Source organism: Falco naumanni, chromosome 7 (assembly GCF_017639655.2).
Source record: "Falco naumanni isolate bFalNau1 chromosome 7, bFalNau1.pat, whole genome shotgun sequence".
Classification (NCBI taxonomy): Eukaryota; Metazoa; Chordata; class Aves; order Falconiformes; family Falconidae; genus Falco; species Falco naumanni.
Genome location: NC_054060.1, coordinates 50562847 through 50579482, shown reverse-complemented (window position 1 = coordinate 50579482; position 16636 = coordinate 50562847). Strand labels below are relative to the sequence as shown.

The window sequence follows — 16636 nt, the reverse complement described above, 5'->3', positions numbered from 1 at the left end:
GGAGAGTGTGGCAAACTGGGGTGCAGGAGACAACTTCTTGGCAAGCTCCTTTAGGCAGCCAAGCCTGACAGTGGCACCACCTGCCACTTTTTCAGTACAGCGCAAAGGCACTTTCAGGTGGGGTGAGGGAAGTAATGAGGAGTACATGAGGCAGGGGGTAGTGGGGGAAATAAGCTGCTATCTATTCTGTTATAGGAATAAGATATAAATTATTTTAACAGTGATAGACCAGTCACATTTTCCATTAATGCATGCTATTCTATGGGATAGCCCTTGTTCAGCAGAAGAGGAATGGAAAGGCTCTCAAAAGCTCATCCCTAGCTTCCATGAAATAAATGGCTGCTACTAAAGATACTCTTCCCCCTCCTCGCTGTTTCCCTTCTAGGAGTAGACCTGCACCAGCTGTGGGAGCAGGCATTCCTCAGCTGGTCCAGGCACCTTGGAAACAGTTTTATTCTCCTTTCTTACACTTCCTTTCTCCCCACTCGGGACCTGCACACTGTCAGGTTTAGGATTTGGCAGTGAGATATGAGAACTGTTGAGCAAAACTATCGATATATTCCTAGCTGCTGTTTTCCCAGACTGCATCGTGTTGTGTTAGTGCAATTCCACTACATGTGACGTCACAGACATGGCTGGGGAAAACCAGAGCATCTTCCCACCATCTTCTGCAATCTCAGCTCCCTAGGTGAAAATCAGTGCCATCCTCTCAGTTCCTCAAAGTTGCTGTGAAGGCTCAGCAGGGCCCCCTGATTGCAAAACAGTTGGGTTTTCAAGGCAAGTTCTGCAACCTTCAGGGAACTCTTCCCACAGCTGCTTCTACCAGAATTACAGTGCATCACCTGAAAGTCCAGAAGTCCAGGTCTGCATTTTGACAGAAATGCTTTCCCTTAGGAGTCCCTGCCTGTAGCTTGCTGTAGACAATAAGGCAGTGATTCTGCTGCTGTCATTATACTGAATCAGAAAAATGTGCTTAGCAGTTCCCCCTTGTTTCATCTAATTTAGTTTTTTCCCCCATTTATATTTTCTAGTACTTGTGCTAGTGCCTCTGATGCCTTCTTATTATTTTATTAGGAGCAATTCAAGTTTCACAGCAGATGTCTTCTGATTGATCCTTTTTGTTGGTTTTTTTTTTTTAACCAACCCTCTCTCTCATTGATGTCTCAGGGATTGCTGCTGCTTTCTGAAATTGGACGCTGCTCCCTCCTCCAACCCTTGACCCACAGCAGTCATGAAATGTAATTAATGAAATGAGATGAGACAGCCCTGAGTGCCCTGAGGGGCAATGGGAACCTGCTGTGGTTACAAAAGTGTGTGATTTTAATGCCTCATGATAAGAGCTAGGACAAACAAAAAGAAATAATTACTGTAGAGCAGGTCAGGGAAACTTTCTGCCTTTTGTGACCCTTTGTTTCACAGGGTCTTTTCATTCTCCTACCTTTTTGAGATGTGGAAGACCAGAGGTAAGGTTTAGCATGGACAATCACGATGCAAGTAGATTAGTTGTTCAGTATGATGAGACTCAATTAACTTAGTTAATTACTTGGCAGACCTAGGCAAAAAAAATTAAAAAGTGCCTTAGAGTATTTCCAATATGGTCTAGAACAAATTTCTTTTGATTTATTTCATATATGCTGTCTTTCTTTTGTAAAAATGCGCCCCTAGCTGCAACCCCAGTGGAATTCCTGAATCACTTATGCAAGCACAGTCCTTTTCCCAGGAAGCTCTTTGAATCTCATCCTAGTGAGGATTAGAGGCTATATGTCTTATCTTGCTCATCATGAAGCAAGCCAGTATAAAGGTCAGGTGTTTTTCCAACATGCATATAATTTACTACATTCCAAGTTAATTATTATAAACTACTGTTGAAGTATTTTACAATAGTGCCATTAGACTAAACGATATACCAATGTAACAAAAAAAATCATCTATAGCCTGAAGCTTTGACATTCAGGACCGTGATCCTCCAAAGATTTAAGTATATTCTTAGCTACATACAGCACATGACCCTATTTAGATGAGTTACTCATAACGCATAAAGTTAAGTGGATGCAAAAGTCTGCAAAACCCAAAAGGGCAAGAGGCAACAAATGAACAGGAGGACATGCGCTTCACAGCCATCCGGTGGCTTTCTGGGGGACCAGTTGTCGCTTCATTGGGTTTTTTATGGGCACCTCAACAGAGATGAGCTTCAGGAAGATACTGCAGTGAGCTGGTGCGCGTTTGCAGAGGAATCCTTGCATGCACCATCCTTGGGAAAAGGGACTGCTGTGGTTGCTGAGAAGCTGACTAATCCCTACAAAAAATAAAAAGCACACAAAAAAGAAAAAAAAGAAAATCTGTAGCTCTCTGACATGTGACTCAGTATCCAGGCCCCAATTTTTTTTCTTTCTTTTCATTTTCTTTTATTTTATTTTATTTTTTTTTTGTTTTGTCTCAGTTTAATAGCCTACACAGAGCAATATGTGGAATATGACCCCTTTATAACTCCTGCTGAGCCTTCCAATCCCTGGATAAGTGATGATGCAGCATTGTGGGACATTGAAATGAGGTAAGAATCGGTGGTTTTAAGTAAAGTTAGAGTTGTCTTGCCGTTTTGTTTGTATGCTTCTCTCACTGCCCTGTTTGGATAGGAAGCTGTGTGTAACTTTACAGGGTACAAGTAACATAGCTAAGGTTTAAACAGGAGCTTATGCTTTATCACTTCTTGTGTGAATTATTCAGCCTTTCCACTGCCATATGACCTGATGTGTGGTACTCTCTAAGTCAGGTAGTGAATGCTCTCATGCCTGTCAAGGACATGCACAGACCTAGGTCTAAGAGTCCACAGATCTAGTATACTGCTAAGAAATATTGTTCTAGCACATCTCCTTTGACCCTTGAGAGCCTGCTCTCTGGTCCTCCCCCAGCTGCAGTGCTCCAGCCCTGCTCCTGTCCTGGGATCCCATGAAAGATGCTACTGGCAGAATAGGATGGGTCATAGGGCAGTGACTGTTCCTGCTGTGTGGAGGGGGATTTGGCACAGGAGCCAGAGGAGTGTAGCTCACACATAATGTGTGAGACCTGGCAGGTCAGAATTGTAATAGATGATGAAAGTGAGTTTGGGCCTCACCTGTTAGTGAACAAGCTGGCTTGTCTCTGTTATGGTGTCTAATAGATGAAAAGGAGGAATGACACTAGGACCTCCAATGCCTTGCACCTCAGACAGTTTCTCCAAAAAAACAAGCACAGCACTGCAATTTAGATCTTTTGCCCACGTGATGCTGGTGCAAGGGAAGTCTGGCCAGTGTCTACGTGTCTTGCCATCGTAGGCTATCCACAGTCCTTGTAGTGGGGCTAGAATTGTCCTGTCTGCCTCTGTACCTAGCAGTATCACAGCATGGAATTGCCATGCCACATACCACCTTCAGTACTTGCTCACATGCTGTGGCCAGCTACTGGAAGTGCTAAGCAGCTTCTCCTAGCGTTTAGCTGCTGCTGTTTGGTACCAGATCTGAACAGGGAGTTCACTTTAGCAAATCTTTCAAAAGAGAATGCCAAATCTAATCCTGTCTATTCTTGAATAATAATGTAAAGTTTAAGAAGCTACCAGCCTAAGAAAGCTAATTCATAGTGAATCCATGTTCCAGGAAAGGGGCAAGTTTTTTTCCCTGTTTAGCAGCCATATGGTCTGGGATGTGAAAGATTTTTTCACTTGCTTCTCTGGTAGTCACAGAAACTTGTTAGTTCCCTAATCTCTGTCTCTCTTCATGTAACTTTAATATTTTATAATTTCCTTTCTAGTCAGTTTCGCTCATTTTCTCCATCCTCCCTAGCAAGGCTAGAACCAGTTATAGCCCCTGCAAAATACTTCTCCGGAGGAACCCCCACCCACAAGGTAATCCAGGCATCTGTTATAACCACATCTGTTGAGGTAGCTGCAAATCCCAGAAAAGATGTCTGTCCCTGAAGAATACAATTAAGCTGATGTCACAGCCTTATAGGCATTTAAAATAAATACTTGGCTTCTGCTACAATTTCAGAGTTAAGGAAGTTGATTCTCCTGCTGATGAAAAAAAAGAAAGTTGTATTCTTGGGAGATGGAAGAACAAACAGCTCTGTATTTCCATTTTATTCTCTATTGTAAGAGAACTCACTGCATCTGCATCTAGTTGCAACTTGCATGAATAATTAAGTGATCCCTGAGTTCCCCTTGTGTTGCCTGCAAAGTTGTTTCCTCAGTTAGGAGAGCAGAGCCCTTGCTCAGGAAAACAAAGAGCCTCTCACTTCTAATGGCAAGGCCAGCTGCTGAGTATGGACAACCCTGTGCCACTACAGTTCATCCTTCATGGCACTCAGGACTCAGGAAACATCATGGAAAACCTTCAATTCTAGACAGCACTTTGGCTTTTTTGTTCATGCTAGAACATTGTGCAGTAGCAAGAAGAGCAGCCAGAGATCTCTGGATTCATCAGGAAATTTCCCGATCTTAGCTTGTGCATAGCTCCGCACAAATATGGCTTTCACGCACCCGTGCTGGCTCACTTAACAGGTAGGCTGGCATCTGTGCCCCTGTCTGCAGCACTGCTGGCTCCTGGGCAAGTGCAGGAGGAGCCATCCCAAATGATCTGCACTTCGAGTGAGGACGTGCCCATCAGTTTTGCTTAATCTTTACACCAAGAGGAAATCGAAGCGGGCATTTTATTTACCCCTTTGGCTTATTTGTCTTCAGCACAGATCGCCACTGTCCCCTGAGGCTCCAGGATTAGGAATCGCTGTGGACATGATGAGACATGTAGTTTAATAGATATGTACTGTTAACAATGGCTCTACTGTCACAAACGTGAGCAGCTGAGCTCTGTTTTAGTGGTTGTCTCATAGTATGACGCCATCACACCAGAAGCTTTCAAACATTTTGTGAGCCCAGATTATGCTCTGATGTAGACTGTCTTGTAGGATCCTCATTGTGATTCCCAGGCACTGCCTCTCCCCATAGGCATCTCTGCGACATGTCTGGCAATTCAAACATCTTATGTAAGTAAGGTTGTATTAAGAAATAATTGAGGAGAAAGACTCTTGGTGATTTTGGGGGAGTCTGCATCTCAGTGTCCCAGCTGAGACAGAAAGGAAGAGTGATTATCACGGAGGGTGGGAGTGAGAGGCTTTTTAGTCTTCCAAGGGGTAGGCATCCAAAAATCAGAGGCACTGAAAAATAAAAGGCCACAGAGCAGTAACCATATTTAGAAATCTTTTCTGCACTGCTCCTTAGTGAAACTGCTTTTTTTTGATGCAAATGTGGAACTGAAAATCTGAAGCCATTTCCAAGTGACCAGCCAGCACTGTAGAACACAAGGAGATGCCCTGGAGCCCACCATCGGCCCAGGGAACACTGCTGGCAGATTTCTGCCTTGACATATAAGAAATCCCAAGGTACATTTGAGGAGATACATAAGAAGTGCATAATGAATAATTATTCAAGTATGGCGTGCTGTTCTTTACATGAAACCTACCAGAAATTACACTGAAAATCGTATCATTCACTGTCTCTCTTGTTTTGCTATGTACCCAGATAGTACAGTTGCTTTAATGATGATCCTGATCTTTATAGCTTCTTTTTGTATGTTATTTGCTAATTTGTGTTTCCACAAAATCTTGGAAAAACCCCACCATCTCCTTGTCTGATAATCTTCCTCCCTTTGCTGCGTAACAGAAACAGCAGCAGCTGCTCTGACAGCAGGGAGAAATGTGCATTCCATCTGTTTTTTCCCTTCTCTCTCCAAACAGCAAAGAACCTAGTCAGCAGCGTGTGAAAAGATGGGGTTTCTCCATGGATGAGGTGCTGAAGGACCCAGTAGGACGAGACCAGTTCCTTCGTTTCCTGGAATCAGAATTCAGCTCAGAAAACCTCAGGTGCAAAACCTTCTTTGACTTAACTAAATGAATGGGACCAATCCTACTCTCTTGCATAGGTGAAATCCAATGCTTGGTCTGTCTTGAACTGCTAAAAACATGCATTTGAATGAAGTTGAGAATGGCAGGATTTGGCCCATAGCACTACTATGGATGCCAATACTAGAGCTATGTAAGTAATCTCGGGAACAGTGTTTAGCAGAGCCAGTGTTGTTAAGTGTTGCATGCAAAGGTCTTGCAAAGTTGTAATAATGTGATGAACCACAGTGTATCACTATTAAGCCCCCAACAATATATAGGATTTACATGTGTATTTGTGGCAGGGGTTGTGTGAGGGAAACATAGTATGGCGATCATGTGGCTAAAAACTGTTGCAGTCCTGGCATGCACCAAGTCGGGTTTGCAACAGCTACTGTTTAATTCTGGCACCTTACAACTGTTCCAGAGCTTGACTCTCACCTTAATAGCACTGTCTCTGTATGGGGATTCTGAGTACCTGGCTTCTCATGTTGTGAAGAAGATAAAACTGCTTTATGAAACATTGTGTAGACTGGGGGTCCTCAAACTTTTTAAGCAGGGGGCCGGTGCGCGGATGAAGTGGCAGGCAGCCATCTGCGGCTGCTTGGTTTCCCCCCCCAACCCCCGGCGGGGGGGCGGGGGGGGGGGGGGTGTGTCTGTAAATACCGGGGGCTGGATTGAGGACCCTGGGGGGCCGTATCCGGCCCACGGGCTGTAGTTGGAGGACCCCTGATGTAGACAGCCATGTGATCCTACATCAGACTGAGAGTATATAAATCTGTTGTGCACAATTCTGCTACTTCAACTACAGCAGGAACAGAGAGCAGCAATAAAATGCCCTTTTGGTGGCAAACCAACACTAGACGAAGACAAAACCTTTGCTAGAAGATCCAGCCCCTCTGGCCTTGTCCATATCCATAACACTGTTCTAAACCCAATCTCTGGCCCTAGTACATTGCTCCAAGGTACAGTCCCATTGCAGAATTGATGAAAAGACATTGGAAGTGCCAACAGCATGCTTCATTCTGGGGTAGCAGTCCTTCAAAGGGTATGCCGCTCTCTTCAGTCCTTCCAGCTGCAAAACTAAGTGCTAAACTCCGTGTGTTAGGATTCATTAGTCACCCCTGTGTACCTCAGATCTAATGTATTAAGCCATTTTCCCTTATTGATACCTGGTATCTTCTTACACCAACAGAAGAAGAGAGGTCTAGCTAGATATCCCCCATAGACCCCCAGCTAAAGCCACAGCCCTGCCTACACAGCAAGCTCACTGCTTGTCCTAGCATTAATCAGGATATAGGCACAGGTTTTATCATCCTTGTCCTGAATCTTAACTCTAATTGTAACACTAACCCTCAAGTTTATTTTAGGAAAAGCAGCATTTCTGCTGTGGGTACCATCCATGGAAGAGCTAGTGTTTTGTTGTATCCTGCAGATACAACCAAACCAAAACAGGTCCCGTAACAGCAGAAGCGTATGTATTACAGTGAGCTCTGAGAAACTGAGATTCCCAGGATTATGCTTGACACAGGACTGGGGCAAACCTTGGGATTAGTGTTCAGGATTGCAAGCATTTGAATGTTAGTTTCTTTGCTTGGTGCTGCAGAGAAAATAGGAGAGAGCTCATGCCAGCCGGAGAGGCAGCCTGAACAGGGTAGAGGTTGATGGGTTGATATGCAGTGGCTAAGGTTACTGAACCGTAACTGGTTACTGACTCTCACCTGCATGTGACAAACAGCCAAATTTACTGCCACGTTTATCCATTTGTGCAGAAGCAGGACGATGGTGGTTAGCAGCAGGGCAGTATGCAGCTGCCAGCCTGTGCTGAAGGCGAGGGTTCGAGTTGGTGTCAGGGTGCTAGTCTGTGCTCTTGTACTCTTGCATGATGGATCCTTAACCCTGCTCCTTATAGCAGAGGCACTAGATGGGTATCTGCAACAGTCCTCACCTGCCCCTGGTTAGCCCTGGAGACACAAAAGAATCCAGCAGTAATGTAATTTGACTGCCCTAGATATGGCAGTATCCAGTAAAACCCACTTTTTTTTCACAGTCTGAATTACACTGTGGAGGCTTTGTTGTGGTGTTCTGGTGCCGTCTCAGCACGTGGATGGGCACAGGGACCAGTTCACATGCTTTCTTTGGGGCAGTCCTGTTCCAGTATGCCCAGTGGTCATTGGCAGAGGCAGCCAGAGAGCTTGCAGGCTCACTGGCAGAATCATGCCTGCTCCCAGCATGAGGAAATCTGCTGTCAGCTGAGCGTGCAGTCAGTTGGATTTTGCCCTTTGCTGGTGATGAGCGGGTTTGATGTTGTTCTTAGTTTACACCAGCTAAGAACTTGATTGCACAGCCCTTAAGTTTGCGTTTTTTTAATTTTTTTTCACTTAGAAAATCAAACAGATTCATAAAGCATGTGAACAATTGCTTTAGTGTGCTTTATTGCGGTCTGCTAGCCTGCAAGATCTGAAAGGGAAATTCCCCAGAAAGTGACTTCAAATGACATTGGACCTGACCATCGTCTTTTTCGGATTTGTCTGTCCAAGGAGAAATACAGAAAGCATGCTAGCAGCAAAACTGTGAAAAATCAATGCACTTCTATGTTTGTTATTTTTAAAATCCTGAAAGTTAACTTGTAAGATTAACAAGGGAGTGTTACTAAATTACATAAATGAGCTTGAAATTTTATTGCTGAACAAGTACTGAATTTGTATATCCTTACTGTACTTCTGTACAGCGGTGCTCATTTGCAATTAAATTGTAGTGAAGAAGTGCAAAAATTAATATACTGTAATAAAATACTCCTCAGATGGGTTTTCTGAAACATATCTGAGGTTGCACTAAGGAAATCCAGCAGGTTTTATGACTAACAGATGTCCCCCATGTTCATTTTTGTCCTACTAAAACAAATGGAGAAAGTTTCATTATGAGAAGGCAAGTGTGTGCCTTCCTCGGTCAGTCAGAGCTGCTCCCTCTGCTGATGTGCATTCTGTTTGGTTTTGAGATGGTTTGTAGCAAAGGGAGGCTGCAAGTCAGTGGGCTGGGGTAGAGAGGTTAAATCCCGTATCCTTTTTGGAAGACACTGGTATCGTTATTTGGTAATATGGGAACATAGCTATCGTTCTTAGGGAATCATTATCATGGTATTGGCTTATGTGGTATGATTATTATTTAATATTGGATCAGTATTCCAAAGCCTGCTTAAAGCTTTGAATATCAACAGGATGTAAAGGCAGAAATTTTAATGAAGAAAATTAGAATAGATGTATTATTAGCAGTGGTGCTAGAGAGCAGAAGGTGGCTCTCCAAGGTTCAGGTGTGGCAGAGAAAGCTCCCAAGTTCTTATTAGGAGCGTGTGGCAGAAAGGAAAGCAACTGCTGGATGCTTAAATATGCAAGCAACATTTAAGTTATGCCCAACAGCAAGGCTGGGATCTGTCTCACCTAAGTTGGCAGCTTGGAAGTAGTGCTTTCTTCTGTATCATCCAGGCTCCCTTTACAGTGAGAGAAGGGAAGCTGAAGAGGAGTTAGTGCATCACCCGGGAAGGATGTGTTTCAGCTTTGAGTGGGAACAAAACTAAAAGCAGCGAAATTAGACTGTAAAGTCCTTGTCTGTCTCTACCATCTCTAAGCCTGAAGAGACTGATTCAAATGACAGTGTCTGCATGGCACACATCTACAGTTAAGTGAGATGCATCCCACCCAAACCCTGGGAAGCTGTAAGAAACTTTCTGAGAGCACAGAATCTAGCACCTTGCTAGAAAAATTGCCTTTGTAGTTATCTTTTTAAGGACTCTTCTCCCAGTAACTCTCCAGAGATCTGGGAACTGTTGCAGGTGGGGATGTATTATGTCTTGGGAAACGTCAGTATTATCTTCATTAAAACTGGCAGGAGTCCTGTAGGCTTCTGTGTTGTCCTCAAGGCAGATCTGAGAAAGTAACTGCTGGAAAACCTAGAAATTCCTGGTAATGCTAGAGAAGGTTGTGTGAAGTATGCACTTGAGAATGCCTTGAAATTAACATAATTTGGTGGTATAGCAAGGGGACCACATCCTGCTCTTATACCCAGTGGTGCAAGTCCCAGATCACAGGCTGATTGTGGTGGGGTGTTTCCATATCTTCCTAGCTGAGAAAAATTGGTCCCGGTGGGGATCTCGAGTGAGGCATTGCCAGAGATAGCAACAGACTAGACTCGGTGACCTCCCAGGTCTCCTTCCAGCTGTGTTTCTGTGTTCTAATAAACTTGCAGGATCATGTCCACCAGTCTCCTGGGCTCAGCTGAGCCCTGTAACTTACTTATTTACTGGCTGTCCATTATTTATGTGAGAGCATGAAAGCCAGTCAGTTGGGTATTTTTCTCTCTGGTTTTATTTTAACTCTTTTTCTTGCTCTCTTTTTTTTCTCCTTTCTGTTGCTGCCTTTCATCTACAATTTGTTTTGACTCTGTTGATTTTTGAAGTACCCAAAATATAGCAGACAAAATGCCAAGCCTCAATTAAAACCCAAACCAAGCCAAACCAACAACAACAACAACAACAAAAAACAACAACAAAACCAAAAAAAGCCAACAGAGAGTTCTTATACATTTTTTATGACCTGGAAATCTCCCGAGACATCCTGAGATTGCTGCGATGTTCATCTAACTGGTGGATTGATTATTTTTTTTCCTCCCAACTTCAAAGAGTGTCAGCTGGAAAGAGAAACAACTAAGTAGAAATATGGAAAATAGGAATTTTACCTGAAGGGAAAGGAGACTGCGCACCTGTGCAGACCTCAAACAGAGAACACATGACGCCTTATAGGAATGCACTGTAAAGCTGGCAGTGCACGAATGAGGGTGTTTTGTGCGTTACTGTGAACGTATGTTGAAAACTGAGTTACCGAGAAAAGAACTTTACCCACAGGAAGTGTTTTTATCTTCTGTGACCCCCGATGGCTGAAACTTGTTGCCAATTTTTAATATTTTTTTTTAGTTTGTATCGGGAAAGGAAAAGTTTGGGGCATCGAGGGAAGCGTATCTACTGAAGTGAAACCCATGCAAGCCCTTCGTTTTTCAAATAAAAGGCATTTACAGAGGAAGTTTCTAACCACTGCCAAAGCCACAAGGGCAGGTGCCACACCGGGAGGTTGGGGCGCGGGGCCGGCGGTGGGCGGCGGGGCCGGGTCCCGGTGCCGGGCCGGGCTCATCCCCGCCTGGCCAGCAGGCGGCACGGCCGCTCCGCGCCTGAGCCGGCTGCGCGCTCCCGGCGGGCTCCTCCGGCGGCGGCCGGCCCGAGGGGCAGCCTGCGCCCCTCCGGGGGCTGGGCCGGGGTGCCGGCACCTCCCCGTCCCGGCAGCCGTTCGCAGCTACCGGCCGTCTCGCTGGCGAGCGCTGCCTGGCTGCGGAGAGGCGTCTTCTGCCCAGGAGCAGCAGGCTGGGGGGCTGGGGGGCTGGGGCGGGGGGGCCCTTGCCCTCGCCCACAGCCACGATAGCGAAGGACCGTGCCCATGGCAGGCAGCCCCGCTGCAGGCGTCTGTCCCCAGCGTGCCCCACGGAGGGCAGATTTCTGCCGGTCCCCGCCACGCCAGGCTCGCCGCACCAGGGACCTGGCCGTTAAGCAGCACAAAGACGTAAATAGTTCCTCTGTTTGAACTGCGTGTTGATTTATACCTGCTGCTTTCGTTCATGTCCCCTCCCAGCTGCGATGTTAAAAACGGTACTTCTTCCCTGGGTGAAAAGGAGGGAGGACGAGGCGGGGGCGCCCCGGGTGCCGGCAGGGCGCTGTTGGGGCGGGCGGTGTGCCTGTGTGGCCGTTTCGCTGGCAGGGGTATCGCAGCCTTCCCCAAGGTGGGGGTACAACGCTGTCCTTATGCCGGCAGCCCTTCCTCAGTTTCTGGAGTCATCCATGTTGTGCCTCTCGGTCAGGTTTTAACGTTAATTTTTGTTTTGCAGCGGCCCTCAGAAGCAGCCCCCTGCCCTCCCCCCAGCGGTCCCCTGGCTGAGGGGCGGCTGTGAGCAGGGACTGAGCCCCTCGGCGGTGCCCTGCGGGGCAGGGTGGGCGCGCTGGGGCCCAGGAGCGCTCTGCGCCTTTCGGGGGGCTGCGTAGGATTAAGCACCTTTACGGGTATCTCCTGCAAGTGACAGCAGCTTAATTACAAGCTGATTGAGGTTGAAATGGTTTATGTCTCTGACAGCAGTTTAGGACACCATGTTATCAGCCTTCTCCGGGTCTTACATGCTGTTTTATAAAGGGCAAAGAACCTGTGATCGATGCTGCTGTTCCCTCTGTGCAGGCAGCCCCCGTGCCAGCCCTGCTCTGCTTATAGGTCACCTGCGGAGAGGACACACCAGTACATCTCTCTCCTCCCCTGCCCTGTGCAAGAGGTGTCTGCCTCCCAGAGAAGGGAAGGAGGCGATGTGGGATCTTCTCCTGACTCCTTGTGAACTTGGGGCTGGGCTGGCGCTTCAGCCATTGTGGGATGACTCAGGGAGTGCGTTTGCACTTCATAATTGAGCACGAATTCCAGTGCAGCCATCATCTCTTTACTCTTTTCTTGGGCAGAAATACCTGCTTCTCTCTTGTAAATGCTGTATAAATCCTGCAGGAAGCCCTGCTTATGTATTGGCTTCGGGATGATTTCTCATGGCAGGGAATTTGCCTTGGAGTTGAGGCTGCAGGGCTTGGTACCCCTCTTTGATGTTCCTTGATTTTCAGATACAAGCCATAGTAAATAGCTTTGAAATTTTTACCAAGACAAAACTCCCCTTTGCCTTGAAGAGGACATCCAGCCTTGGGCATGAATTCACAATGGCTTGCAGTAAAAAGAGCTTGTTCTTGTTAGTGTCAGATTGGTCTGGTTGGTTGGTTTTCAGATTGAGCCAAATGGTTATTAAAATGGATGGCGCTCCTGTTCTGGCAAGCTGTCACTTCACAGTGCGCCTGGTTCTCTCATGAGTGTGCTTTCCCAGCCCACCTCCCCGGCTCCAGGGGCAGAAGATAAGCCAGCAGAAAATGTTCTCTCTAGCCAAGTGTTTGTCTGAAGTGTCCCAGCTACTCTGGAATGATTAGCATCTTTTCTCTCCATGCCTCTTCTGCATTCGTATATTCCCATCGCATCTGAAATTGAATGATAAAATGTTTTCTAAGCAAAGCAAGCCACATGTGGCATCAGGTTGTTGCACTGTGAGTGCTAGCCTTTACTCTCTGCATGCGTGTGATAAGTGGGGGTGTCACTTGTGGTTCAAATAACAAGGCAGGACGTCAGGCACACTTAACATCTCAAATATGGAAAAGGACAACGCACACACACCCCTCCGCCAACCCCAAATACACTATTTCAGTTTATAAAACCAAATGTCACCACCAGTATGTGACTCCACAGATACTAATGTAGTGTCTGAGCACACCCCAGTCCATTTTACTCACAGCCTGCCAGGAAGTGGGGAAAGCCGTAAGATGGGATATGGTTGAGTGTTTTGGGTGAGTCAGGGCTGTGGCGTTAGGCTCCCTTCTGGTAGGGGAGGAGCAGGGACAGGCAAGAAGGACTTAGCCTGGCCTTGCATGCACTGGCACTGCAGATGTGTTTTTTTCCCAAGTTGGCTGTTTCCCTCTATTGCAGGTAGGGGACCAGGCTATATGGTTTAGCGGCTTCATTTGAGTACAATAATTTCAGGTGTTTCTGGGGTGGTTAGGTACTGCCTGCATCTGGTAAGGAAGTGAGGGTCAGCAACAGCGCAGGAGTCACTGGGCTGCTGGCTCCTCTACCCACCCTCACCGCCAACAGGATTTTGTCCTGGAAGACACTGTATCTTGTCACTGTTATAATCTTAGCCACAGTGTAAGGATTTGGTGTAAAGTATATTGCTCCTTACTCTGAAATCATGCTAAATGGAGAGTCTTCTGTGAATTAAGCTAGATGCGAGGATAGGCTCTACATCTGTATTTTGGGACTGTGCCCAGGCTTATCCATCACGTCTTACCTACATTTCTCTCTTTTTCTGTTTTCTCCTCTTTATTTTTGCCTAGTATAGGTTTTGGTTGGCTGTCCAAGATCTTAAGAAACAACCTCTACAGGATGTAACCACCAGAGTGGAAGAAATCTGGCAAGAGTTTCTAGCTCCTGGGGCCCAAAGTGCTATCAACCTGGATTCCCACAGCTATGAGAAAACAAGCCAAAATGTCAAAGACCCAGGGAGATATACATATGAAGATGCACAGGTTGGTTCTTGATTTTTTGGAACTACGGCTAATAAAACTCAGTTTCTGTGATATTCTGCTATCACATTGTCATTACTCACTTGTAAGAAAAAGGAGACATACAGTTTGAAGTGACTTTGAGGATATCTATTCAAGCTGGGTAAATGATATTTTCTTTGAATCTATCGGTTATAACAGGCTAATGCTCCTCTGGGAACAAATTGTTCCAAAATTTACAAGTCTGCAAGGTGCAGGGAGCTGGAGCCATGTCTCAGGGAAAGCAAAGATGAAAGAGTGCTATAAAGTTCAGTTTGGCTCTCTGTAGTCCCTGTCACCAGTCTGGCTTATTTACAGTATGGCTGCTATCATAGCAAAATCGTGGTTAATACACCTTTTTTATCATTTATTTATTTACAGCTAATTATATCCCCCCACACACACACAAAACCCCAAATGCAGCAGCTCCCTCCAGCACAGCTCGAGACTTGTCCACCAGACACTACCTTAGAATAATGATAGGACAGTAGGCAATGCAGTGAGCTTAATCCTTCCCTCCTAAGGGCCTCAGATTTATCAGGGAAATTTTACAGATAAACTGTGCACAGAAAATGCCTTTAGGAAAACAGATAATTTGAGAAAAAGTGCTACAAGCTAGGATAAAGCTGCCTAACCTTCTGAGAAAGTGAAAATATAATTTTATAAAGGCTAAAAAAGAAAAAGGAAGAAGGGATCATTTGGCAAATATTATCAGGGATGCAATTAGAAGTTATCCTCCTCATAATCATTTTTATCAAAAGCATGTAGTAAAACCAACAGCAAATGAAAAGTATCCCTGTTCCTGTATTTTCTTTAAATTGGCGTTCAAAGGCAATTCTTCAAAATACTCCACTAACAAAATACTTCCATCTCAGGGGAGATGTTGTGGACCACTTATACAAGGTTAGGCAATGAATTTTTCAAACCAGCATCAAATACTGTATTTTCCTGAATGCAATCTTGCTCCTTGGGGCTAGCATAGAAGGAATGTTCGCAGAGTTTCAAGGCAATCCCCTGTGAATATCAGGCAACTTAAATGTTCTTTTTAAAGCTGAGAAACGCAGGAGTATGAAGACATTCTGTCTAAGACGTATTTTTTTGCTTTGCAGTTAGAGTGAACTTCTGTAAATTTGCATCACCTGAAAAAAATATGATGCTAAAATGCAGGCTAAAGCAGATAGGTGAATAATGAGGGAATTGATTAAATTGATAAGTAGAAGTACTGAGAGTAAGATGGATGTTTAGACAATGAGTATTTAATCAGAAGAAGACATGGAGGATTTAGGCTTGAACTGATCAGTTCACAATGTAATTGCCATTCAAAAGGGAGTTGATGAAATCAAGCTGGAGCTCTTGCAGTTAGACTGCAATTTTATTTCCTTGGGTTAATTTTATTTCAGAGGATTTTTATGCTGATGGTTGTCCTCAATTCATCTGTTTTGCTTCATGAACACAAAAGTATGAGGTAAAGGTAGCTCAGGCCTAGCTGTGGTCTCTCTTGGAGCTTTGGTCGCTCTTGGAGACTGAATCTGTGCCAAGAGAGGATGGGATAATATGGAAAGTGAACCCAGTTACCTTCTTGTGCAGTGGGCTTCTGGTAGCTGTCCAACAGCCAAGCAAGCTGTTTCTGACTGCTTGACCAGATAACTAAGAAGGCTGTCTAACAAAAGCAGAGGGGAACAGGCCACTGCTGAAGGGTGTGGTGCCCTGGTGGAGCCGGGGCAATGTGGCTTTTACTGGCTCATCCTGGAGAGGGGACATTTTTGTTTGCACATCCACTTGATGGGAACAAATGTAGGTCCCCACAGCATGCTCTGAATCTCCCAGGTTTTGTGCTGGCATCTCCCCCAGGTCAGCCCTGCCACCTCAGAGGCTCTGTTGTCCATTAATCTGCAGCAGGTCAGAGTCCAGCTGCCTTATCTCGGCACCCTGGCACCAGCAGCCCATGAGATTCCCACACATCCTGCATTCCTAGAGTCTCAAGCAGACACAACAAGTCAAAACACCCCACTGTGGGAGGGAAAATATGACTGTTGTCCTGTCCTGTGTAGCTTTAGCACAAAGAGGAAAACAACTGAAACGTCCTTGGGAATAAAGAACAAGAAAAAATTTAGTTTACTGAACAGCACATTCTTTGAATGTCTGCAGCTCTGAGACACCAAGAGGAAAGAAAAGGGTTGGCTGAACTGGGAAAATGAAATTACTACTCCTGCAGTAGAGAAATAGAAGGTCATGTGGCACTCTAGCCCTTGTGATGACCTGGGAGACCTGTAAAATGCCAATTCAGTATAAAAAGCACTGGGAATGAACACATTGCTGTACTTGGGAAGGGGAAGGTATAGCAGAGCACGTATACTTCGGGCTAGTCAACATAACTAGAAGTTGAAAGCAAAACATTGTCTGTTATCAGGTGCTTAACAGCCTACAAGGATGTGCTTTGCACAACCTTGGCTCCCAGCCCCAAAGAGCTCTCCCAGATGCTGCACAACCATCTGGTAAGATAACTAGCCTAGAAGAAAACAG

The 16636-nt window shown here is 45.4% G+C and overlaps 1 protein-coding gene across 3 annotated transcripts in view; it reads left to right on the top strand.

The window, feature by feature from the left end:
* Nucleotides 1–16636, top strand: part of RGS6 (regulator of G protein signaling 6) — a 281414-nt gene that overhangs the window by 226321 nt on the left and 38457 nt on the right. For all 3 annotated transcript variants that reach the window (XM_040601641.1, XM_040601639.1, XM_040601640.1), the window contains exons 13-15: nucleotides 2441–2551; nucleotides 5764–5889; nucleotides 13912–14098. In XM_040601641.1, the coding sequence (XP_040457575.1) occupies nucleotides 2441–2551; nucleotides 5764–5889; nucleotides 13912–14098 (424 nt within the window). The remainder of the gene's footprint in view (nucleotides 1–2440; nucleotides 2552–5763; nucleotides 5890–13911; nucleotides 14099–16636) is intronic.